The 26,115-nt window shown below is 32.4% G+C and overlaps 1 protein-coding gene across 11 annotated transcripts in view; it reads left to right on the top strand.

Moving 5' to 3' along the window:
* The window catches only part of LOC115881827, an 89,023-nt gene that overhangs the window by 8,806 nt on the left and 54,102 nt on the right, over window positions 1-26,115 (top strand). For all 11 annotated transcript variants that reach the window (XM_030899507.1, XM_030899500.1, XM_030899499.1 and 8 more), the window contains exons 2-3: window positions 6,199-6,759; window positions 23,079-23,174. In XM_030899507.1, the coding sequence (XP_030755367.1) occupies window positions 6,232-6,759; window positions 23,079-23,174 (624 nt within the window). In that variant the 5' untranslated portion in view covers window positions 6,199-6,231. The remainder of the gene's footprint in view (window positions 1-6,198; window positions 6,760-23,078; window positions 23,175-26,115) is intronic.

Here is a 26,115-nt window from a genome sequence, read left to right as displayed (position 1 = left end):
CCTGTCGTATTCCTTTGCCAGTTAGTATTTCAGAGCTTGTTGTATATATCATTACTCTTGCTTTGGCTTCTTTGTATATATTGGCAAGTGTTTCTTATACGGCATATCTATTCCTTGTTTCATTGGTGCTTCTATTATTGCCTTAAGATATATCGACTCGAAAGCTGTCCTGAAGTGTATAAAGGCTATGGCTAGTGGAAATTCGTATTCTTCTGTTCGTCTCATAGTTTCTCTTAGTGTATGTGATCATTTGTGCTGAAGTGATTTTTGTGTAATACATATTTTGTTGCTTTTATGATGTTTTTGACAAAATTTTCAAAATTTAGAAAATACATCTTACCATATTACCTCTGCTAGTCTTAAGCTACTGGTAGCTCGTTATGAACGAAATGGTGACAATTTGGTCTAGGTCTTTCATTGAATCATTTCAAACAGTCATTTATTTGATTCAAGAGTAAACACCTTTTCTAGCTTTTGGTAACAAGGGTTTCTATTACCTTTACCAAGTAAAGCCTCCCCTATTAGAGGATAGCGACATTTTTCTGTCATTTTAATACACAGGTAAATTGTATTTTCTGTCAGTATTCGGATGTCATCTGTGAAAATTTTCCCTAACTTGTTGCATAGAGTTTCCATAAAATTCCTTTTGTTATTGTATCATAAAGAAATTTATTGGCGCCGACATAACATATTTCTGTGTACGTAGTCCCGGCAAAACAGGTAGAAAATCGGCATAACTCTCTCTCAGACAATGGAATTATATATAGCCGGGAATCGCGCATATGTAAGTAGGTCGTCATCGTAGATGTTTTTCCGCTGCTGGCACTCCTTCGCGCCCCCGTCCTCTAACGGTCGCTCTTTGGTTGTGACGACGGCCAGTGTAGAACTATTTATAGCTCTTCCCTCAAGCTGTGGGAAACGGGAGAGTGGCCAGCTATTTTTGAACAGGTTGGCGAAATTGGAATCACTGTACGAGACTTAGTACGATTTACATCAATTTTCTGTAAGGCTTTTGAAAACAATGGCAAATTGTTCTTTAACGTTACTTATTTTTGTTCTGTGATCGGCCGTGGCTTTAGCAGTACTGTGTTGATCTGCTGTACGAGAGGTACTGGGTTTGATCCCGGCCATACTCGATTTATTTATTTAAATACAAATATATATAGAGCGGTCAGCGAGCCACCAGCTCAAGGAAGGCAATGCCAAACCACCTTGAGTATATTTGCCTAGTACAGCCTTTCAAATAGTGCCGTTCGGATTTTACTATGAACTGTAGATTCGATTCTTCGAGGTGTCTATTTTCCCGTGAAGATCCCGTGTACTTCAGAAACACTGATAACAGTGATAACACACATTACAAGAATATGCGAGAGGTAGCTTACGCTCAGTATACAGCGGAGGTTCATAATTTTTTTCATAGAGAAATTTTACTGGTTTTGGTGGACCCTCTGCTGCTACATTTCTACAATTTTCCCAAAACTCGTAAAAAAATTGAAAATTAGTTATAACGATGGAAATTTCCTTTGCGTCGTGGATCTCTGGGAGTCCACTTGGATCACTTTGGGCATATCTGTTATAGATCATGGTACTGTAAAAGGAGGATTTCTATTTTATCAGTCATTTTATATGCACTGTATAGAATATAGCTTACGTTTGTTTAAAAGCAGTATGTAGACAGTAGACTATACAGGGTGGCGCACCTCATTCGCCTCGATTGATTATACGAAAACGGAAAGATGTAGAAACAAAATATTTTATGGGTATATGTGGGGAGACAATGTGCACAATTTAAAATTATTTTGAAATATACAGGGTGTTTCAGAACTAAGATCCATACCAAAGTTATATTTTTTCTTATGGAACACCCGGTATTTTATTTCATTTTTGGATTCTTGGGCCCAAAAAAAAGTATTTCTTCTTAGGGTTAAAGATGTTTAAAATCTTTAGTTGTTGAGATATTTAAATATATTTAAATTTGCATGCTACAATAGAATAGACTATTATAACACCCTGTACATTATTTTTCAGAATTAATTCTCATGCTGAATTTAAAGGTAGAGAAATAAACTTTACTGAAAAATGGTATTGGTTCTTTAAATTTATACAGGGCTATCAAAAGTTGCTGATCTATTTTAAGGATATATTTTATATAAAACTTCGTTATTTCAAATGCAACACCCTGTATTTTTTTAAATAAATCGAAGCAGATTCAAATGCTCTTTCAAACTATAATAGGGTTTCTTATACCTATCTAGCTCAGATTTTGAATAAAAAGCGATTTTTAAATAAAATTGCAATCAAGATGGCTGGTGTCGCCATGGCAATTTTCTAGTGACAGTTAGTAACTATTTTCAAAGTCGACATTAGTTTATGGACATTATTATTTATAATTTATAACAGTTTATTTAAATTTACTTACAATAGTTTAATAAGTAAGTATTCATTATTTATCAAGAAAAATAAAGCATCAGTAGCTGGCGGAACGAATAGATTATGTTACTAGTGATATTACTTTGTGAGGAAAATTGCTTCTTGGCCTCAAGGGCTTATGCTCAAAGACATCCAAATAGGAATCTTCCTGTTAAGCGTTTCTTTGAAAAACTTCTTGTCCTGTTTCGCAGAGCTGATGGTCATCGTAAAATAATTCAAAGAATTACTTCTTTGTTTTTCTTGATAGAATAATATACACATATTTAATAAATATTATTTATTAAACTATTGTACGTAAATTAAATAAAAGTAAACTGGTATAAATTTAAATAAGTCCATAAACTAATTTCGATTTTGAAAATAGCTACTAACTGTCACTAGAAACTTGCCATGACAACACTAGCCATCTTGATTACAATTTTATTGAAAAATCGCTTTTTATTCAAAATCTCAGCCAGATAGATATCTTTCCGTTTTCGTATAATCAACCGAGGCGATTGAGGTGCGCCACCCTGTATAGACAGTAGACAAATATCATAATCTGGAATGGAATTGATAGACACTTGTATTTGTTTCTCAATCACTTCAAGACTCAAAAGGTACTCATACACCAGCGTTCTTTCCTGTAATTCTTTCCTTATGCGTTCTTTCTTGTCAAAAAATTGAAAGGAAAGAACGAAGGTCCAATCCCACTTTAAATATTTAGCTTAGCTTAGACTACCAGATAAACATTTGACTGGCAAATGGACTACTATCAGTTGCTTCCACCACCGAGAATTGCCTGTTGGTGAGAATGTCGTACTATCAGGGGTGGTTGGGAGGTGGAAACCGGCCCGGGAAAAACAGGCAACCGGCCCAAATCCACAAAAACAAAATGACCATAACGAAGAAACATATTTTATTTATTAATATATAAGTAAGGGCGTTTTTCGCTCGTGCGAAAAAGCTCTTTTGTCTCCGTCCTTGCTCTTTAAAAAAAAATTGTCTTGATCAAAATTTTCGTAAAGACCAATATTGGGTCGGACATCTGAATTTTTACTACAAAATGGCTCAGTTTTACAGGATTCTACTACTTTATTTTCATTATCGATAACGGTTCTTGAATAAGCTACGATTTTGAGTCACGATTTTGAAACACTGTAAGACTTCCTGATTCATTCGGTTCAGCTGACCCAATCCTCTGTGAAATACATTTAGCTTTTTGGGTATATACTTCTTACACATTGTAGAAAGAAATTCTCTCTTTTCTGCTACAACCGCAGCCTCCTCGTGTACACGTGTGAACCGTAACCGAATGAACCGCGGTCGGCATTAAAACTGCAGCATTTTTTAGGTTATTATATAGTTCTTATCACGAAACTTTTCCTCTATACTTTTCTACATTTGGCATCTTGTATGATAATGCCATGACTCAAACGAAAAAAACCTAGGGAATACCTAGCCAGTGGATATAAATGTGTTCTCATGTAATGCCATGTTACAGTCCATAATAAGAATATTTGGATTTTCGAGACATATTAATATTTTATTATCTAATCTAGTTTAAACCCTATTTAACTCTTCTCTGCTGTCTCAGTAATGTTTTACAAATTCATTTTAACAACATTTTAAACAACAATTTAGACTTGGCTTTTAGTTCTCAGACTTGGCTTTCCAGTCCGTCCCCAATTCAAACCAAGTATAGGTAGATATGTTTTCTCCGTCAACCGCAGAGTTCGCGTCAAATTCGTCTACTTTTTTACAAAGGGGAGCTCGAAAAATATTGCACCGAGGCCCCCAGTTGTCAATCTACGCTACCGTATTCTTAGTATACATTTAGATCGAGACTATTTAAATTTACCTAATGCTATTCATTCTTTTTTTTGCTGCCAGTCTAGATATTAATAAAAGAATAGTTGGCAAAACTATACAGGGTGAGTCATATATGTAAGTGCAAATATTTTCAGGGGTGGTATATATTTCGACCCCAGGAACTCGTCTATGAGTTTTTTTTTTACAAAAAAAGATGTTAAAAATCGAGCATTTTTTTTAAATTTTCCTGTATATTTTAGAAAACTTTTTAGAACTTCCTGTTCACCGCAAATTTTCCCACGGTGTAGTTTCTTAATCTCTGATATTACGGCACTAAAAGAGATGCAAATACCGAAAAACTGAGGTGGCTCAATTTTTTTTAAAAATAAATAATTTTTTTTCAATTTCCAAACTTTAATAACTCGATTAGACTTATTTGAAACTCGATAAAGAGAATATATTATGTTTATTTTATAAAGATCTACCAGCCCTGAAAATATTTGCACTTATAGACTCACCTTGTTTAATAAAAATTTTCAAACCTAACAAACAACAGATGATTATTAAAATTATAAGTGTCCCAGAGAAAGACATTTTACAATAGTTATTTTACAAATTGGTGTTTATATTTATCAGCAATTGCTAATACAATCTTTTTTGAGCTCTGATCGGGACCGGCTCACCGGCCCATCTTTCCACCGGCCCACCGGGAATTTTCCCGTTTTCCCATATGGCCCATCCGCCCCTGCGTACTATTGGTATAGAATGGACTTGAAGTGCCCGTCTCTTAGGCCTTTAGAGTTTATACCCACACTGCAACATAACGTGCATTTTATACAAGCATTTTTAACTGTTAACCTTCAAAACTGATATCTTAAAATTATAATAGCATGTTTCCAGTTAGGAACCGTTTGAAAATGTAAAGGAAAATAATACCTTATAAAACAAAAAAATAAGTTAAGTACAACAGTGTATTATATGTATTACATACAACAATTGATAGTCTTTATCAATGGTATACTTAACGTCGCGTGGTACACTAAAGTGTGGACGTTAAGTTTATACTTACAAATACGGTTTAAAACTTATACATTTAAGAAGTTAAGTACACTTATAAAAATAAATTGTATTGAACACTTGCAGGCATTAGGGCAATGTGTGTTTTAGATGGCATCATCAAGTATGTACAGGGTGGGCCAAATTGGACACTTTTAAAGGGAAACACCTTTTTCTATATTTTGCTATGAAAAATTTTGTATTTTTACGGTCTTTTCAGTTAATTAAAAATATACAGGGTGTCCCAATTAAAATATCAATTTTTCTGTTGATAACTCTCAAATTGTTAATTTAAAAAAAAAGTATACTTAAACCATTAAATTCTACGTAAAAAGGTATTTTGGAAATGTTTTCATAAAAATACAAAATTTTCTGAAGCAAAAAAAATTAGCGATTTGTTAAAAATGCACATTTTTGAAAAACACCCCGTAACTCCGAAACGGTAACAGATATCGATGTGCGGTTTTTACTATCATATTTCTAACTAATAAAAATTGAGCTCCAGACATCGATATTAGTTTTCGTCAGTCTTCTATAGAAAAGGGTGTTTCCGTTTAAAAGTGTCTAATTTGGCACACCCTGTACTTATATAATCATATAAATTATAAATAGGGTATTCAGGCCATAAAACTGTATAAAATTATTCCAAGTAATTATACGTTAATAGTTTTTACTTAAAATTAGGTAAACCTAACTTTGAGTTAAGCGTGAAATGCATTTTGTAATGTTTTGAAATACTTGTAAAAATATTTCGGGAAAATTTAAAACCGAATTGTCTAATTTACATTCCAGTACATTCACGCTAAACTCGGCACGTTTCCCGACTCAATTTTCCGTACATAAAATTTTCGAATCCACATTGTACGCAAAACCGCCAGTATCGCCGCGCCAGCCATGACCGTTCGTTTTCTCTTTCCGCAGAGCGCCGTCATCTGAGAACGCAATGGCTGGACCATGGATCTAGCCGAGGCCGTGGACGACCTGATTTGTGCGCTGGACGGTTCCGGAGACACCACCATGGACACCCTCGCTATGTTCCTGTTCGGCTGGATCCTGGTCGCGTTGTTCGTGCTCTGGCTCGGACGGTTCCTCTACGAACGCTTCGTCGTGGCCAGGTCCAAGCAGAAGGCTTCATCCACCACAGCATTGACCAATACTACTTCCGGTGCTGTTTTGGCCGGGTCCAGTGATGTGCTGGACGCGGCCAAAAAGCAGCAGCCGGTCATCGCACCCAAGGCCGCGGGGGCTTTCGTGCCCCCCACCCCGCCAGTTCGCAGGCGCCTGACGCGCCAGAGTCCAGCGCCTGAGGCCAGGAAGGCCCGCTACGTGCCCGCGCCCCAGGCCACTGGGCCGGACAACGTGGTTGTCCTGTGGGTCAACGACGTGTTCCAGTGGTTGTACAACGATCTGGTCATTGTCAATGAGTTGCTGCAGGTGTGGATACACTCGCTGAACGACTACACCAAGAAGTCCGTCACTGAGGTAAGATATTTCAGATTAAATGTTTAAATTAATGTGGGACTCTCTCTGATGATATCTAATTTAACCATTACTTAACTTAAAGTCATTCAGAATTGTAAACGCATTTCATTAAACCAATCCAATATTGACATCGGAGAAATATCGACAATCCATGCAAATGCAATGTCTCTAGTCTCCAGTTATTGTTACAAGCCACTTCACTTTTTAAACCAGGTTCAATTTTCAAGTGCCAAAAGATGCAGTCACAACTCGCACATTATCAAAGTTTTGACATCGGACATCTCGAATTTACACCACTGCTGATTTCTTTTTGATTAATTTTAAGTCTATTATGATCTGCAAATCATTTTTTATTCATCTATTATATTCTGCCTCGACAGAAATCGGATGCTACAAAATCAAAAACGGTTTTTTTTCGATCATATTGTATTTTATATACTTAGTTTAGCGTATTTATATACTTACAGTTTCTCGAATTATTTTTTATTTGTGAAGAAATTGTGATCGTTAAAGAATTTCGTAAGTAACCGTAAGTTTTGGCAATAATAATTCTACTTCTTTGTCAGAATTGGTATACTAAGTCAAATTAAAAAGAAATAATACGTTTTTTAGTTATTTCTCCAAAATTATTTCGTTCTATGGGACTGTAATAATATATTCCTATTTAAGGTAAACATTTTAATAAAAATTTTAATTTTTAAATTTTAATATTAATAAAATTACTACCTGGTTGACATTTGCATGAGAATTACCCCATTGATATTGACCTCTTCATAAAGCTTATGAATTTAATCCATTATGGATAAGGTAAAAATTTACAGGAATGTTAATTATTATTTAAGAATATAAGTTTTAATAAAAAATATATAGGATTTTTTGGAGAGATGAATCCGCCACATGGGTATAGACATTTTTTAAGTTTTAATAAGTTTGCAAACACTAAACAAGTAAATTGAACTAATGAATCAGGGAACATTTATTTTGATTAACGTAATCATTTGCATGCATTATCAAGCGTAAATATACATAATTATAGTGTATTTTTTCTAGTAATATGCGAAAAAACCTTGAGTCTGACTCTGAAATATGATATTGTACGAAAGTAACGTTTAAGGAAAATTGCTTTTAAGATTTATAGAAGTAAAGGGCTTTCCACTAAAAGGTGTCTCATTTTATTACTATTAAAATCACATAAATTACTTTAAATATAACTGTATATTATTTCAATTTAAAGAATGTATGTTTAAATTCATGTTCATTTTTTGGAAGAAGTTGTTTGAATTACTCTGTCAGAATTTTGCTGTACGTCATAGATCTCCTATCATTTTTAAAATCAACAATCAACTTAACTCATTAAGACCAGGAGGTAGTGAAAATTTTCGGTACTTATTTTTCCAGTGTCGCCAGACTCATTTTCCAATTTCGTAAATCAGCCAGATTTGCTTTTGACTATAGTTTATGATAGTATCAAATGATACGTTAAATTTCAAGCATGGGAAAATAAGGGTTTCGGATTTCGAAAACCTGTCAAATTTTTGCGTTCGTAAATTTTCAGCCAGGCTGACTTTTCTCGACTTGGGACGTGCCAGACTGGTATGTCCATTGATAAAATGATTCACTTTAATAAAGATCAAATATTTATGAATGGGAAAATAAGTGGACTTGTGAACTTGGACTTGTTTTATTTTTATTTACTGAACCCATCCGAAAATTTTCCGAGATTTGGTATGTTAGTACATGACATAAATTAGGATTGATTGACGTATTCAATTGTTTTTGGTCACTTCCTATTTCACCGGAAATTACTACAACTTTTGATTTTTAAATGTCACCCTCAGTATTTTTTTTACTTCATTCGATAGAAAATGACATTCTGAATAGAATGGCATATCATATGTCAACTTTTGACATTCTCGCTTATAAAAAATCGTATTTTAAATTTATTAATTAAAAACACTTATTCTTAATCAAGGAGCCTTGGAAAAATAGATTTGATCCCCTGTTTTAATATCTTGTCCTGGCAAGTTAGAAAATGCTCAAATCGTATTTTTAATCATATCTCAATTTTTTCAATTACCATATTTGGAAAAAGCATTTTTTACGAATAGTTTGATACCACACATTTGGTATTTCGAGTCAAATTTTCGTTACGAACCGCATGTTATAATTTGAAATAAACCATATGCGAAAATGTCAAAAGTTGGCATGTGATATGTCATTCTATTCAGAGTGTTATTTTCAATCGAATAAAGTAAAAAAATACCGAGGGTGCCATTTAAAAATCAAAAGTTATAGTCATTTCCGGTGAAACAGGACGTGACCGAAAACAATTGATTACGTCAATTAATCCTAATTTATGTCATATACTGACATACCAAATCTCATTTTTTTAACTGAAAAAATACTATAATTTAATATTATTTAACTTAAATTAACTAAAAAAATACTATAATATAAAATTGCACACTCACAAATTGTCATTTAATGTCACTATCTGAACATACTATTATACCGGGTGCGTCTCAAAAGTGGCTCACCCCTATAACTTTTTTATTTTTTCAGATAAAAAAACGACATTTGGTATGTTAGTATGTATATGACATAAATTAGGATTGATTGAACTTTTGATTTTTAAATGGCACCAGTATTTTTTTTACTTTATTCGATAGAAAATGACACTCTGAATCGAATGACATATCGTATGTCAACTTTTGACATATTCGCTCAAAAACAAATTGTATTTTCAATTTCAATCTAGGGTGCCATTGCTGTGTTAAAAACACTAATTTTTAATCAAGGAAAAATAGATTTGATCGTCTAATGTTTTTAGTGTCCTGTCCTGGCCGGTTAAAATGTGCCCAAATCGTATTTTTCATCATATCGCAATTTTTTCAAATGGAACGAGGGTGGCTCATTAGCATATTTGGAAAAATATTTTTTTACGAATAATTTGGTACCACACACTTGGTATTTCGAGTCAAATTGTCGTTTGAACCGCAGATAACAATTTCAAATAAACCATATGCGAAAATGTCAAAAGTTGACATATGATATGTCATTCTATTCAGAGTGTCATTTTCTATCGAATAAAGTAAAAAAATACCGAGGGTGCCATTTAAAAATCAAAAGTCGTAGTCATTTTTTGTGAAACCGGAAGGGACCGAAAACAATTGAATATGTCAATCAATCCTAATTTATGTCATATATTAACATACCAAATCTCGTTGTTTTATCTGAAAAAATTAAAAAAAGTTATAGGGGTGAGCCACTTTTGAGACGCACCCGGTATAATCACCCACTGGGAAAATAAGTATAAAAAAATTCACTGCCTCCTGTACTATTATTTAATAAATACTCTATAATATGGTATATAGGATGGTATATAGTATATAGGTTTAGAGTAATCGCACTCAACAATCACAGTCCAATTAAAGAAATATAACGGAGTGTCAAGGTGAAAAGCCTAAACACCGTTACCTACGGTTAAATTAAATACAACATGGGTCTGCTTCAGAACAATGAAGTCATAAATACAATAATATTAAAACGAAAATGGGAGAACCCATACTGTAACAAATAATTTTAGTGTTTTTGCAGTATTTGATAATGCTAATATGTAAACAATTTGAAAACTATTGAATTTAAAACTATATACGACGTAGGTTTTCTCTAATTTTGATATTGCATTAAATAAAATGAACATGTTGATGTATTATTCATTATTACAAACATATAAGTGTTTTTTTTTGAAAATATTAACTCGTAAAAAATTGAATTAATGCTTAAAAATGTATAGTACTTTTCATTTGTAAATATCATATTTGACAATAATTGAAAAATTGTTTAATATAGGCAAAGAATATACCAAAAATCTACCCAAAAAAGATCATTCATGATAGTGACAGTTGTCTGTCGTTTAAATTCACAATTATATTGTATTTTCTGTCGGATGTCGTCTGTCAACATTTTTCTGGATCCTTATACTAGCTTCGCAGAACACTATACATCATAATAATTGTGTTAAAAAAAAATAATATAGAATTTACACATTTTGAGGTACATAGGTGGTTCTATCTAAAGTAAACTTATTGGTATACCACAGAAGGGAATTATGATTTTGGATATCTTAATAATTACACGAAAAAATGATACAACCAAGCAATTTTTTTGGCTTAAATATTGAGGATAGCGATTAAATATATTGAAAATTACGAACATGTTCTTTCATTTACTAGTAATATTTGTATTGAAGCCACTTTTTTAATAAGTTTATTCTAAATTATTGATGCTTAATAATCTTACTTTCTTATGAGATAATATCGCAGCCAGATTGCTCGTTACCATAAAATGACCTCATCGGTTACGTCACTGTTCTGGTTTCTAGCTTCTTATTTTTAGTAACAATAATTTTAACGTACAGTGCGTAGCAAATAAAAGACGAGAACATAACATTAAGTAATTTCCACTTATCTAAACAGAAATAATTAGCAAAAATAAAAAAAAAACTAACTAGCTTGCTAGTGAGCGGTTTAAACCCTATAAAGAATACTGTAGTAGGAAACTGCTAACTACCACTCATTAGACGTCTGGTTCAAAGGAAATGTTGCAACTTCATAATTAAGAATTTTAATATACATTTCCTTTGATACAATTTTTTGTATAAAATACAACCTACTTTTCATGATACAATTTGCAACATTAACAAGTACATAGTTAGAAATAATGTTTTTGTATCATCTATGCACAATGACATATGTCATTCTATTTGGAATTTCATTCTCTATCCAATAAAGCTAAATAATACCGGGGGTACTACTTAAAAATCAATAGTTGTAGTAATTTTCGGTGGAACATTAAGTGTCCGAAACTAATTGAATACGTCGATCAATACTGATTTATATCATACACTAATATACAAAATCTCGTTTTTGAAGTAAAACTTTTTTACGCGCCATGCTAGCGAGAAAAAGCTAAGAAAATCATTAAAATAAACTTGATACTGTAGGTACCTGTGTATTACAGTTGAGGGTTGGAACCTTTGGTGTTACACAGCAAAATAAAAACACTAAATCACCACAATACACCAAATCACTTTTACTTTTACACTGGACGCGCGTTTCGCTAACCATATTAGCATCATTAGCAGATGATTATAAACTAAAGTACAATCTACAAGTTGAGCGTTTATATACTCGCCCAGTGGGCACCGAGTGGGCGTGGCAAAATCTAGCCAACCGAGTCAGAGCCAACTGAGCGTAACAGTTAGATTTCCGCCACTAGAGTAGTAGGAACAAAGAACTTAAAGGAATTGGACCATTGTCTCTGTTCATACTATCTTTACATTTATTAATTCTGATGCTTTCATATGCATCCAATTGCCTGTGTACCAATATCCTCTGGTTGTGTGCTAGGAGGTAAATTTTCATATATAGGTTGCGCATATTTTCATCGATAAGTTTGTAGCTTCTGAATAACGGTCTAGGTAAAGCATCTAGCTCATTTGCTAGCTCAGAGTTAGAATTATTATTAGAGTTAAGCAACTTGTATTTTCAATGGAGGACATTGTCAAATTTATTTCAAACCAATAACCAACGAGAATATTCGTATAATTTGACAAAATTACTGTAAACCTCTATACGAATTGTTGGTTAGGTTCAAAAATTTTCTCTTCTTAAATAAATTTAAGCGTTAACATTATTAGGCATTTGCATAAAAGTGTGTATTTTGGGTGGTATTCCACAAAATTTGCAGGCGATTGAGGAAACAGAAAGTGTACAGATTACAGAAATAAATTGAAAATAACATTTATAATAAAACAGCATTAATATACATTATCCAGGGTGACTCAGGCTGAGCGTGCATTAGAAGTTTCTAGAGAACTACAATATCTAGATCGGAGATTGTTTGCACATCATTGTTTTACAATAAGATCTATCGATTAAAAATATTTTCAATATGGTGGCACTTCCGGAAATACCGGAAATTGACAACAACTTTCTTATCTTAAATAGGTGCCCTCATTTTTTATTACATATTTGAATTCTCTGTAAAATTTTATGAATTTTGATATTAAGCACTCTATATCTAACATTAACCGTTTTTGAGAAAAAAAAATATTTAAAATTTTTTGATGAAAAGACATGTGGCTATCTATTTCAAAAATCAAATCGTTCGAATATCATATAATAATGGCCGCAGCTGTCATGAAATTGAGCGATTATTAAATTATCATAAATAATTTTTTTCAAATGGAAATCCACTTTTTTTATTTCACTAGTGAAAAGGCTTTTCAATTCGTTACTTTTTGACTATAGGGAAATTGGAACAACTTTCGTTGTACGTCATCAATGACACCATGTTTCGTCTTATGGAGTTTGCTGGTGGTCGTATTATGATGTGCAATGATAGTTATTTTAATTTCCCTAATCACTAAAGAGTGAAAATACGAGATATATTTTTATAAATTAACTTTTTAAACTCTTAAGGCTTAAGGCTTAAGGTATTTAAAATATATGAAATTTACGTTTTCTGACAGATGAAAATAAATTGTCTGACTGTTTGACACTACTTAATGTCAAAGGAAGCTAGATAAAATCAAGAAACATATACGTTTTCAAACTTAATCTTAAATAACTTAAAAACGATTTATTTTAGGTATAGGAACATGTATAGTTAAAGAGTAACGAATTGAAAAACCTTTTAACTAGTGAAATAAAAAAAGTGGTTTTCCATTTGAAAAAAAATGATTTATAATTTTTAATCGCTCAAATCCATGACAGCTACCGTCATTATTATATGACTTTGAACAATTTAATTTTTGGAATGTCTTCTCTTTATGTCACAGTAGCTGTGGTAATCACTAAGACTTTTAGGCTAGGTATACAAATTTTTTTTAAAGGTAGTTTTTTCCTCCGAAAATTTTAAATATTTTTTTTTCTCGAAAACAGTTAATGTTAGGTATAGAGTGTAAAATACCAACATTGAGAAAATTTTACAGAGAATTTAAGTATGTAATAAAAAATGGGGGTCCCTATTTAAAATAAGAAATTTGTTGTCAACTTCCGGTATTTCCGGAAGTGCAGCCATATTGAAAATATTTGTAATCGATAGATTTCATTGTAAAACAGTGATGTGCAAAAAATCTCCAATCTAGATGTTGTAGTTTTCTAGAAACTTCTAATGCACGCTCATTCTAGGACACCCTGTATATGTGACTTTTTTAAACATGTCCTTAAAATCCTTCATTTTAATAGCTGTTAGTAGTAGTGCACACACTTTTGAAAAATACCCGGTATATTTATTTTATAATAAAAATTTTCAAATTTTTTGACTCTTATAAATTGTTCTAGTTGAACCTATTTTAATTCTCTAGATATCTTTCTTCAGTTTTGTGAAAATTAAAGTTGACGCCTCGGTTGACGCTGATATTTTTGAATACACAGAATTAAAAATGGGAGATCGTAAAAGTTAAAATGCACTGGAAAAGTGTGGACAAACACACATATAAATCTGGAATGTTATTTCAAATGGGGAGAATGTGATTCACTAAGTCGGAGCTAAATTTAGCTTGAACGTTCTTTCGCTTTTCAGATTTTATAATCCGCTCGTTTTACATTGTAGCACGCAGCCGGTTCTTTTCATCGCTTGTAAATTAACTTTTTTTAGAGAGAGGAAGATATTTAATGGTTTTTTTTAAAGATGGTATATTATTTTTAAGAGTGAACTTAAGGAAGTGTTAAAATTTTAATTTAAATGCTTTTCTTTTATATTTTCTGGATGGAATTGATGTTTGAATGAAGAAAACAGATAACAGCTAAACAGAAGGCAGATACCAGTTAAAAAGGAGAAACCCTAATATAGATTAAGATTTTTGTTATACTGCGTCCCTCTATTCTAATACAGAGTATGTAAAAAAAAAATCGAATACAATCAGTGAGTTTTGTTTCTTGTTTAAAATTAAGTTTATTTTAGTAACAATCCTGGTTGGCCAGTAAACTTCTATGAAACAGGCATATTAAGAACATTACCAGCAAAGCCACAAATGCTCTCATGATATTCAGAAGACTGGCAGGAAACAACCATCAACATTTAGCGCTGGATGTATATCATGATTGTAAGACACATGATTACTTATGGAGCAGTTGCGTGGTACACAAAGCTAGAGCAACGTACAGCAAGGTAAAGCGTATGCAAAATGCAGAGACTGGCATGTATTTGCATCATTGGAGCCTTGAGAAAATACCCAACAGCAGCAATGGAGGTCATTGGAGACCTAACGCCAGTGCACATCGTCATAGGTAGATATTTCAATGCCACAATGATTAGAATGGTCATTGAGGGAAACAGTACTGGAAGCATTGTCAGCTTAGGAGCTTGCAACACCCTCAAAAGGAAAACTTTACTCCTTCAACTCCCAGTGGATGACATACAAAGAATGTACAACTTTGAAGAACACCTTAGTCTAGTAATGAGCAACAAAAAGAATTGGAAGAGAGAAACGTTTGCTCAGCAGGCAAAAGACCATACCATAACGTGGCATACAGATGCTTCCAAGACAAAGCAGGAATAGGGATAGGAGTATTTGGGCCGAGAATTAAATACTCCGAACCAATAGGCACCCACTCTAACATCCCTCAGGCAGAAATCTATGCTACTGAAAGATTCGTACAACTTATCTTAGATAGGAACTGTCGGAAACAAGAAAAAGTCATCTTATCCGATAGTCAAGCAGCATTAAAAGCGATCAACTCAGTAACCATCAATTCGAAGTTGGTCAAAGAATGCCTAGAGAAGCTTAACAAATGAAGCAAAGAAAATAAAGTCCTCCTACTCTGGGTGCCAGCTCACCACTGGACCAGCACCGTTTTTCTTTCTGTACCAGCACCGTTCTGCTTTCAAAGTGGAATCGAATTTAAACCGGAACTCAGGAAAACTCCATTCGTAATCTGGAATGGGAATGTTCCAACGGTCTAAGACATTCGAAGAAATTTCTCAGAACTTAGACCGACAAAAATCCTTGATTTTTCTTGATATAAGTATAAATAATAAATCTTCGGATTGTCACGGGGTTTTTAACTGGACACTGTCTCCTCACTAAACACCTCAGTGGATTGAAGCTAAGAAACAAAGGCGAATGCAGATTCTGTGAGGAAAATGGGGAAACCTAAACACCTCACCACGTGCGTCGAGACGACACCCATTCGTGCTATAAACTTTTGTACGATGGAGAGCGGAGATGAAGAATTAACCTCTGTGAAACCGTCTCAGAGATTGTCTTTTGTTGCCTGAGACGTATGATGTGTTGTAACTCAAAAAAGAGGGATACAATAGATCTGTAACGTCGCGGTGATTAACCCCCACCCCATACACTCTACAACAGGTATTTAAATGAAAGTCCATTTTTTCCTAATTTGGTACCCTTTTGGTACTTAAATAAATGAGAATATGGATAGAGCGGTCGCATAGAAACAGGCATTTAAAAATACTACATACTCGAGAAAAACGATAAAATTTCATGTGTTATTTGAATTAAAAAACGCTTTCCTGAACATTTATTGTTTTTGGACCCTCATCTTTTTCCAGTGTGCTCTTCATATGTTTTATTTTTTATCCCGAAAACTTTTAGATTAGAGATCGATATAGGAAAATATAATAACAACATTATGGGAAACAGAAGTTCTACTTAACAAGGATACTACTACTTTTCAAATGAAGCCGCTGAAAATAATTTGTCGTTGAAACAGGTGCCTCAATGCAAAAATGCAAATTTTCAAAAAACTTCTGTCCTCCATGAATAAGCTATCACCTTGAATCACTCTGTGTATTTCCATGATGTAAATAAACATAATAAACATTCATCGATTATAGAAGAATTCAACAAAATCATATTTTAAAGCTTTCTTCACGACAGTAAAGTTATTTGTCTAGTCTTCTCTTTTATCAACAACATATGTTTTAAATTTCTTTTTGCACAACTACAAAGATATGCAGTTTCCAAAACAAATTCGAAATTTTCTAAAGCGTGCTTTGAAAACAAACATAAAAATTAAACAAGCTGTTTTCTGTTTGAATTCGCAGTCAGACAAATTACAGCTTGTGATCTTTCTTTTCACACGTTTTAGAAAACATTCTAAGAAAAAAACAAACGTTTGAGCTTTATAAAATAATTTTAAGCAATCTGCATAAATATGAAGAAAAAACGTTATTTTCATTTCACTAAAACTTTCAAGACAGTAGATTATTTTTTTCTTTTTGTTTTTGTCTACTGCAAAGTGATGTGTCACTTAGCTTTATTTTGCGAGGATGTCCATGATATGTGATCACAATTTATTATTACATTCACAATTTAATACATTACAGTATTTCTATTAATTATAAAAGGTTTTATACATGTTGGTTTATATCACTCGAGCGTTACTAGCACAAAATGGTTACAGTCACCGTACAGAATGGTATGTCACCATTTTGAAGCAACTAGCAGAAACTTATTGATATCAATCACTTTGATCATTGACACATTGACTCGTGAAGTAACTGAATCGTCAATCACATTGACTCGTGAAGTATTCCAAAAATGTAATAATATACTGAATGTTACATTTAATATAAGATGCTATTGTTCATCTTGATTGAGGTATACTGGTCACCGATGACTATTCGTTATACTAGTCTTTGTAGAAGAAAATATATATAGGTATGTTTAAAAAATCTTAATAGCAGTAGTATTTGCTTGTACAAGAATCATAAAAATTCGAAAAAATAACAAATAATTTCATATGTTAACCGCAACCACTCATCACCTACTCGAGATTACGACTTTTGGTGTAATTATCAGACTCGTGCGCTATAGGCGGTTGTTTTTAGTACCAATTAATTACAATATTATGTAAATTGGATCGTAGTTAAATATAGACGGCGGATCTCCGATCTTAATTATATTTTAAATATAATAATAAATGATTCTCTGTAAATATTAAACAGTGGTTTATAATGCAAAATCGGAAATCATTAATTTATAGTGATAAATAGTTTATACTTTGGTTAAGTTATTGGTTGTTTTATCCTAATTCTAATAATTAATGACTGACATTATCCTGATAAAATATCATAACATCCTTTGTTCTTCTACAGAGTATTATATAAGTGCAAATATTTTAGGGGTGGTATATCTCGACCCCAGGAATACGTTTATGAGTTTATTTTTCGTTTGAAAAGAAATGTTGAAAATCAGGTGTTTTCTTTTAAAATTTCCTGTACGTTTTAGAAAACTTTAGAACTCTCCCATGGCATAATTTCTTTCTCTCTGATAGTACCATGGTTAACGGTACTAAATGGGATGCAAATAAAGAAAAAATCCTGTGGCTCTCAAATTTTTTTAAAAATAAATATTTTTTTTTACTTTCATACTTGAATAACTCGGTTATTTTGGACTTATTTGAAAAACGGTAAGGAGAAAATATTATATTTTTTTTATCGAGATCTACCAGCCCTGAAAATATTTGCACTTATTTCAGACTCACCAGAGTATCGTTTCCGGAGAAACATTTTTTACAAACACAATATATTATGCATATATACCGTATTATCGAGAAAAAAAGGCATCAAGGACAGCTGGGTAATGACAATCGATGAACATTTTGGCGAGGTCAATCTCTAGACGCCATTTACGAAAAATTGACATACAGCTTGTCAAAAATTAACACTAATTATAGAAAGGATAGGTATCCACCAACTCTATTTCCAAATAAATATTTGTTCCCGAATTTTAAACTACCTACACCATTTAAAAATAATTTTTAGTTGATATAAAAATAAATTAAAACCTTCTTAAGGCCAACTGGCAGGAAGCCCCATTAAAAAATAAAGAATAGTACGTGCTAGTAAGTAAATTATGTCTAGGGTTTGACCTCGCCAAAATTATCAGCGATTGTTATTCCCTAGCCGTCTTTGACGCCGTTTTTTTCGATCGTATGCGTTTGGTGTAAGATACACATACACAATTAACGCGATAGTTTGAACATATGAGGTTTTTGTATTAATTTTACACATCTAAAAATCTAAAGTCTCTCCAAAAAGCCTAGACTGACGACATCCAAAAAATTACCTGTGAATAAAAATGACAGAAGCACCTGTCACTGTCATGTATTCTCTCGTTGATAGACTATAGGTTACATAGATTTTTTAATTCTAGATCAGATTTAGTAAATGTGGAAGTTGATTAAGATGTTTTTATTTTAAAACTTTTATGTACTTAAAAGCAAATAATTTCTAAAAATCTTGTTGAAGAATGAGACACAGTCTGTTCTGTGAATGAGACTTCTTGATAAAAATGCTCAACTTCAAACATCAATAGACGCGACGCGACGGACGGGTCCAATCTTTTTTTCGAACACACTTTCATTTATTTGTTGTCGAATTTATTTCATTTGACTGACACACATCGTTTTATAGGTTACATATATTAATCGGTTTAAAACGTTCTACGTCTTCCGATGCCATCTCTCCATGCACCGTCTTCGAGAGATCTTTCCTCAATAAACGTGTCAATCCCTTCCTGCCAACTTCTTCTCGGTCTACCCGGTTTTCTTCCTGCAGGTTTCCAATTTATAATTTGCTTTGGGATTCTTATTTCTGCCATTCTTTGGACATGCCCGTACCATATGAGTTGACTGTTCTTTATCTCGTCCACTATTGTATGTTTAACTTCCATAATCTCTCTTATGCGTTCATTAGTTATTCGTTCGAGTCTTGATTTGCCTGCTGATCTTCTCCAAAAATCCATCTCTGTACCTTCCAGCATTCGTTTTATTGTTTCATTAATTGGCCACACTTCACAGCTGTACGTGGTTATACCCTTGATGATGGTATTATATATTAGTGTTTTGTTCTTGTTGTTTATGCTTCTGTCCCACAGTATCCTATTTAATACCGTGATAGCATTCCTTCCAAGTTGGTTTCGTTTTTTAATTGCTGTATCCAACAGTCCATCATTTGTGATTTGCATACCCAAATATTTGTATTTTGTGCAGCACTTAATTTTCTTCCCTTCTTCTAGTATTAGATCTTGTTGTTCTCCTCCGATATATTCTGTTTTGTTAGTATTGATCTCGAGTCCCCATTTCTGATATTCTTCTATAAGCTTACGTGTCATATAATTTATATCATCGTAATCTTGTGCTATGATCACCTGATCGTCCGCGAAGCAAAGTGTGTAGAGCATGTTATCCCCTATGGGTACTCCCCAAAGACATTATAAAGATAGACCGAACATCTCATTCATAAATACTCGTTGGTAGTGTATCAAACATTCCAATGTGTCAAACAAGGACAGAAGAGACAGAGAAGTGTAAAATTTCCGACCCCGGCAACTAGGCGCATTTGGGATTGTTCTAATGGCCAGTGGCGTATCGTTTTTTGGAACGAATTTAATTAGTAAAGTAAAAGTAAAGTAATTAGTAAAATTTTTACTCTATATTAATATACTACATTAACACTTTTTCGTCAGATGAGTTTTGTTATAAGGTCTAATATAATAATACAATTAATATCCCACATATACTTATGTTGAAACGTTAGTAGTTTTCGAAAATCACTCCAACGTCGATTTTCAATTTAAACTTTCAGTTACTTATAGAAGTAACTGAAAGTTTAAATTGAAAATCGACGTTGGAGTGATTTTCAGTTACTTTTGAATATTTACAGGGTGACTCATGCTTCCGAAAGAGTTCTATATTAGGTTTGTGGTTGGTGACTTTTCTTTCAATTTTTTTTTCAGAATATGGAGGCATTTAGGCACATTTTAGACATTTTTGTAAACATAGGTGGCCGGAACATATTTTCAAACCAAAGTTGTAGATTTCCATTCCAGAAATACCTAGGGTTGCCACTTGTCCTTTTTTGAAAAGGACAGTCCTTTTTTGGAATAACTTGTCCTTTTGACTTTTTTTGCTTTAAAAAGTCATTTTTATTTACGTATTTTCCCTGAGAAAATTACCTACAGAAAACAGAAATATTCTTTTCGCCCAAATTTAATTAGGAATGTTATAAAACTTAACTTATAAATAAATTTTTCTTGTTTAGAATAGGCAACATTATTTAGAACTTCCCGTTTAATCTCAAATGATAGTTTAGGTTTTAGTTTTACCTTTTTTTATCTTAAAAAGAACTTTTCAATATTAGTACCTAATTAGTAACGATTTAGTTAGTTCGCAATCGATAGCTTCCTGTGAAGTATTGTGTAATAGTTGTTTAATCTTGTATTATTAATAACTTCCTATACCTAAAATCAATATTTAATGAGAAAATTGTGTTTTTTTTTTGAAAATATAAGACAAGATTTGACTTTCGGTCTTCTTCTTGTATTATGATGGCTCTGATACGAGGCAATTGCCTTTTAGTCTCGCAATAGAAGGCATTTATCATTAAAAGTATAAAATCTGTGTGCTACAGTATGGGATTTCTGTCGCATAATAATGAATACCCGTTACGTTTATTTACAAATCCATTACTTTTAAAGGTAGCTTCATCAGATAATCAAATTTTAGTTAAATATCCTAATCTTCATGAACTGTATTAAGCATATGTATTGCGGTTTGAATCACCCTGTATGTTGAAAAAAATATTTTGAAAATGTGCGTTACAATGGCCCCCATTTTATGTAAAAAATTGAAATAAAAATCACAAACAAAAAACGTAATACGTAAAAAGCTTTTTTGGAGGCCTGGGTCGCTCTCTATATAGGTATGTATAAAACTAGTAGCCTAAGAATTATTTACAGTTCGTCCCATTCTAAAAAAGAACACACCGTACAAATAACTCTAGGAAGATGTATTTGTACGGTGGTAAACAATTGTCTAAACAAGGCCGAAGGGGCAGATATAATAAAGCAATAAAATGTAAAATAGGTCGGGTTAACACCTTTGATTATTTATTGAGCAAAATTCCTTTAGAATATCGTATATAATGACCAAAATAGGACGCAATTTTAAGAAAAAAATGTCACTTTCTAGCTTATAATAAAGTTTCAAATGTAACGTTAATATTCAAATTTGTTATGATCTACAACAGTTAGGTAGTAATTGAGACGAATTATAATTCAATTACCGGCTTCTACGTTCTTGTTTTAATAGATCAAAATTTAACAAATATAATTAGAAATTATTTTAATTGTGAGAGTCTCCCTTGTGGGACGCCTATGTACGATTACGGCGCGGCGGAAGCAATGCCTACCTGTGAAAAGACAAATTCGAGTAATTTGAGCTTATTTGTCCACACATTTGACACTGTCGTACCATATTGAAAATTCGCAGATTCAAAAGTACATTAAACAAAAACAAAAACTACTGAAAAACACTGAAAAGTTCACTTCGGACTTGATTCCGACTTCAAACACACCGTAAGCTAGACGTAGTACGCTATAACGGACCATGGGCCGTCGCGAGGGGTGGTGGGACGGACGGCTCATTTCATTCTGGAAGACTAGCAGCGACGTTGCCAGTAGTTCTAGACGTTTCAGCACATTAAATAGTAAACATGTCTTTTAATAGTAACGCATATATCCTCTGGTTAATAACATATTATTACGCATGCTTCTTTAAAACTAAACTATTAATTTAATTAAGAAATTGAGATTTATTGATATCCGGTGAAGGTTTTAAAGTCACCTTTTCTGCAAATCAAACTAAGTAGATAGGCGCAAATTTGATATGTGGCAATGTCGCCTTCTCTATCTCAGTTGATTTTTACAGTACGTAGTCAACCTCCGAATGTTTGATCGGGTTAAAATGCATAATGTGATATCTGTTCTTCCTAAATCTATGGTACTCCCATATTTCTACATTTTTGCTTCCAACGTTTGAGAACTTGTTCGAGATATATCTTGATGTGTTGGTGAAATACAGCACCCTTGTTTCAGACCTTTGGTTCCATTAAATCCTGTTTATAGGTTTCATACTTCTTCAATTATTGTTAAAAAAATAACGAAAACTTTAATTAAGTAAATCATATGAAACAATTTTTGGCAGTGAATATTACTAATCAGTAAATTAAATACTAAATTGTTGTGTACTACTTGTTCACTTAAGTAATTATGAACATACGAGTATTATATACCTATGTAATTAAATCAATAGTAGTTCTTATACATACTTGTTCATTTCATAGTTAACTGCTTTTTAATACATATATTTAGGTTTAGGCATGTCTTTAGATTTGTAAATTTTAAGAAAAGTCGAGTTTTTAAAGAGATATTTTAAATATATTTTAAGATTTATATTATTATAATATTGTACAGTATTTGATACATTCTGTCTTCTTTTTAGCAAGGAATTGGTGTTGAATTGGTGAGGATTTTGCCAGAAACTCATCCCCCAACATTAACAAACATCTTTGTGGAAGCCGATTCGAAAGACGATGTGGTGAGTAAATGATGTTTTTATATCATTTTAATTTTTAATATCGTAGGTATACATAAACATCGACCTACAGTTTTGTCGCTATCCTTGACCGTTGAAAGTTGAAAATATATAAATATATATACAACCTACACGTTTTGAAGAAAAAACGCGATAATAAGCAATTCGTAATTACTATTTATATCGAAGTACACGACATGACGAACCGAACATGTTTAAATGACACAATATAATCAGAATGAATAAGACAAGTCTATTGTTGGTGGTTTGTAATTATATATTATCATATTGCTAGGGAAAGTGACATAAATATATAAAATATTCAGTATTGAATTTCTTATACATAAGTCCTATACATTTAATATTGAAAATTAATAAGTTTCAGTATTATACCCCAGGAGGCAGTGAATTTTTTTGTACTTATTTTCCCAGTGGGTGAATATGTTAAATGACAATATGGTGACATTAAATGACAATTTGTGAATCTGGCTAACATTTTCGAATGCATAGGTTCACTAGATAAAATTTAAAAAAAGTCCACTTATTTTTCCAGTCATAAATATTTGACATTTATTAAAGTAAATAATTTTATTAATTGAAATAATAGTCTGACGCATCCCAAGTAGAAAGTCAATCAGGCTGAAAATTTGCGGATGCAAAAATTTGACAGATTTTTGGAATCCGTAACCCTTATGAAACGTATCATTTGATACTATAATAAACTATAAACACAAAAGCAAATCGGGTTGATTTACGAAATTGGCAAATGGGTCTGGTGTCGCGCGTCGTCTTGAAAATTACAAAAATTACAAAACTTTTGCCCTTATTTTCCCTGATTTGAAAATTTGTCACATGATAAATAATACTATAATTTCATAGAGAATACACGTCTGACTGTCATTTTCTGATTTTCAATATAGCAAAATCGAGAAACATTACTCCTTATTTTCAAAATCGCTGTAGATCCAAACACATTTTTTGATATCGTCGCGAGAAACGATTCATATTTAGAAATTCAGATTTTCTTTAGTATTTATCGTTTTTTTTTTAATTTAAAACATTGTTGTGTAATGGTTTTAAAACATTTTTATGTATATACCGGTCTTACCAACTTTGCGGATGTCTATTCGTGTATCGGAAGGGAATTTCTCTCTACAATAATAATTAGTAAAATTAGTAATACATGTAATAATAACATAGGTTAAAATGACACAAAAGTATAATGATAATTTATAGACTTAATAAAGCAGGGGTTCTATGTTCTATGGTTAAAACCGTTTGAGTTAACAGCATTATAAAATAAATAAAACACTAATTCACCACAATACTTGACAATCCAACAAAACACTTTATTTTTGCGAACAGAATGGGTTACTATAAAACATAAATGTGTAACAGTAATGTAATATTAGAAAGAACGAAATCAAAAATTTCCAAACTGCAAATAACATGACCTCTATTTAAATTTGAAATTCTGCTTATTGTTTTTAATTTGTTTAGTAGTTTGGTATTTTTTATTTGATATTTATAAAGTGATTTTGCAAAATAATGCCACAGATTATAATTTTGAAAAAATTATTAACTAACCTAACCAGACTGATAAATTTGAAAATATTACCAATTACCATAAAAAATATTATCATGTTGTAAATATGTAATTAATAATGTAATTATATACCAAATAATTGTTGCAAAATACAAATAAGCATAATTATAATAATTATTATTATTGTAAATAATTAATAAACAACTAATAATTAATCAAACATTCTCGAGACTGAAAATAAAAAGATCTGTAAATTTGAAGGTTTTGTTATTATTAATAATAAAATTATATAAGAATTCTTGCCACTTAACTGCTGATATAGAAATTTAATTCTACGCTGTGTTTGTCATAATGTGGATCAACCTGCTCTCACTACCGGTTTCGGAGCCCTACTCCATCATCAGGTGAGCTTGGGTAGATCCACAAAACGACAACCACAGCGCAGAGAAGTTAATTCCGACTTGTCGGAAAGTATCGCTTAGATATAAACCCCGAGCGGGAGATAGCGGCCTGCGTGAAATGGTAGTACTTTCGTACCACCGAGGCGCAACTATCGATAGTAAAAGGATGGTAAAAGGCTTTTTTTCAGCCAAGCCAAATTATAAAATAGAAAAGAAATTTCTTGCAGTATAGGTATATAATAAAATTATATAAGAATTCTTGCCACTTAAGAGTGGCAATTTATTTATTAAATTAAGTAAAATTAAATTTCTATATCAGCAGTTAAGTGGCAAGAATTTTTATATAATTTTATTATACATATGCCTATACTGCAAGAAATGTATTTTCTATTTTATAATTTGCCTTGCCTGAAAAAAAACCTTTTACCATCCTTTTACTATCGATAGTTGCGCCTCAGTCGGTGGTACGAAAGTACTACCATTGCACGCAGGCCGCCATCTCCCGCTCGGGACTTACATAATATCTAACCGATACTTTCCGACAAGTCGGAATTAACTTCTCTGCGCTGTGGTTGTCATTTTGTGGATCTACCCAAGCTCACCTGATGATGGAGTAGGGCTCCGAAACCGGTAGTGAGAGCAGGTTCATCCACATTATGACAAACACAGCGTAGAATTAAATTTCTATATCAGCAGTTAAGTAGCAACTATTCTTTTTATTGATGGTTAGTGGCAATAAATGATCTTTACAAATCTTCCAAATTGTAGTTCGTTGCAGTATCCACTTTAGTAACACAAATACTTTTACTTACTGAGTTCTCTTTAGCAATTCTTACAGAAATATAATATCTACATCTTTTTGCACATTAATGTATCACCCTCACTTTTTTAGATGTTCTTCTAAATTTAGGTTTACTGTAGATAATTGATTTTTCTTCGCCATAAATGAAAGACTTTCTTAAAAGTGATTCAATGCAATAATTAAACATCATACAGA

The sequence above is a fragment of the Sitophilus oryzae genome, unplaced genomic scaffold (genome assembly GCF_002938485.1).
Source record: "Sitophilus oryzae breed Bouriz unplaced genomic scaffold, Soryzae_2.0 scaffold_1743_pilon_pilon, whole genome shotgun sequence".
In the NCBI taxonomy this organism is placed as follows: domain Eukaryota; kingdom Metazoa; phylum Arthropoda; class Insecta; order Coleoptera; family Curculionidae; genus Sitophilus; species Sitophilus oryzae.
The sequence above is the reverse complement of the archived record's forward strand: the minus strand, read 5'-3'. Positions and strand labels throughout refer to the sequence as shown.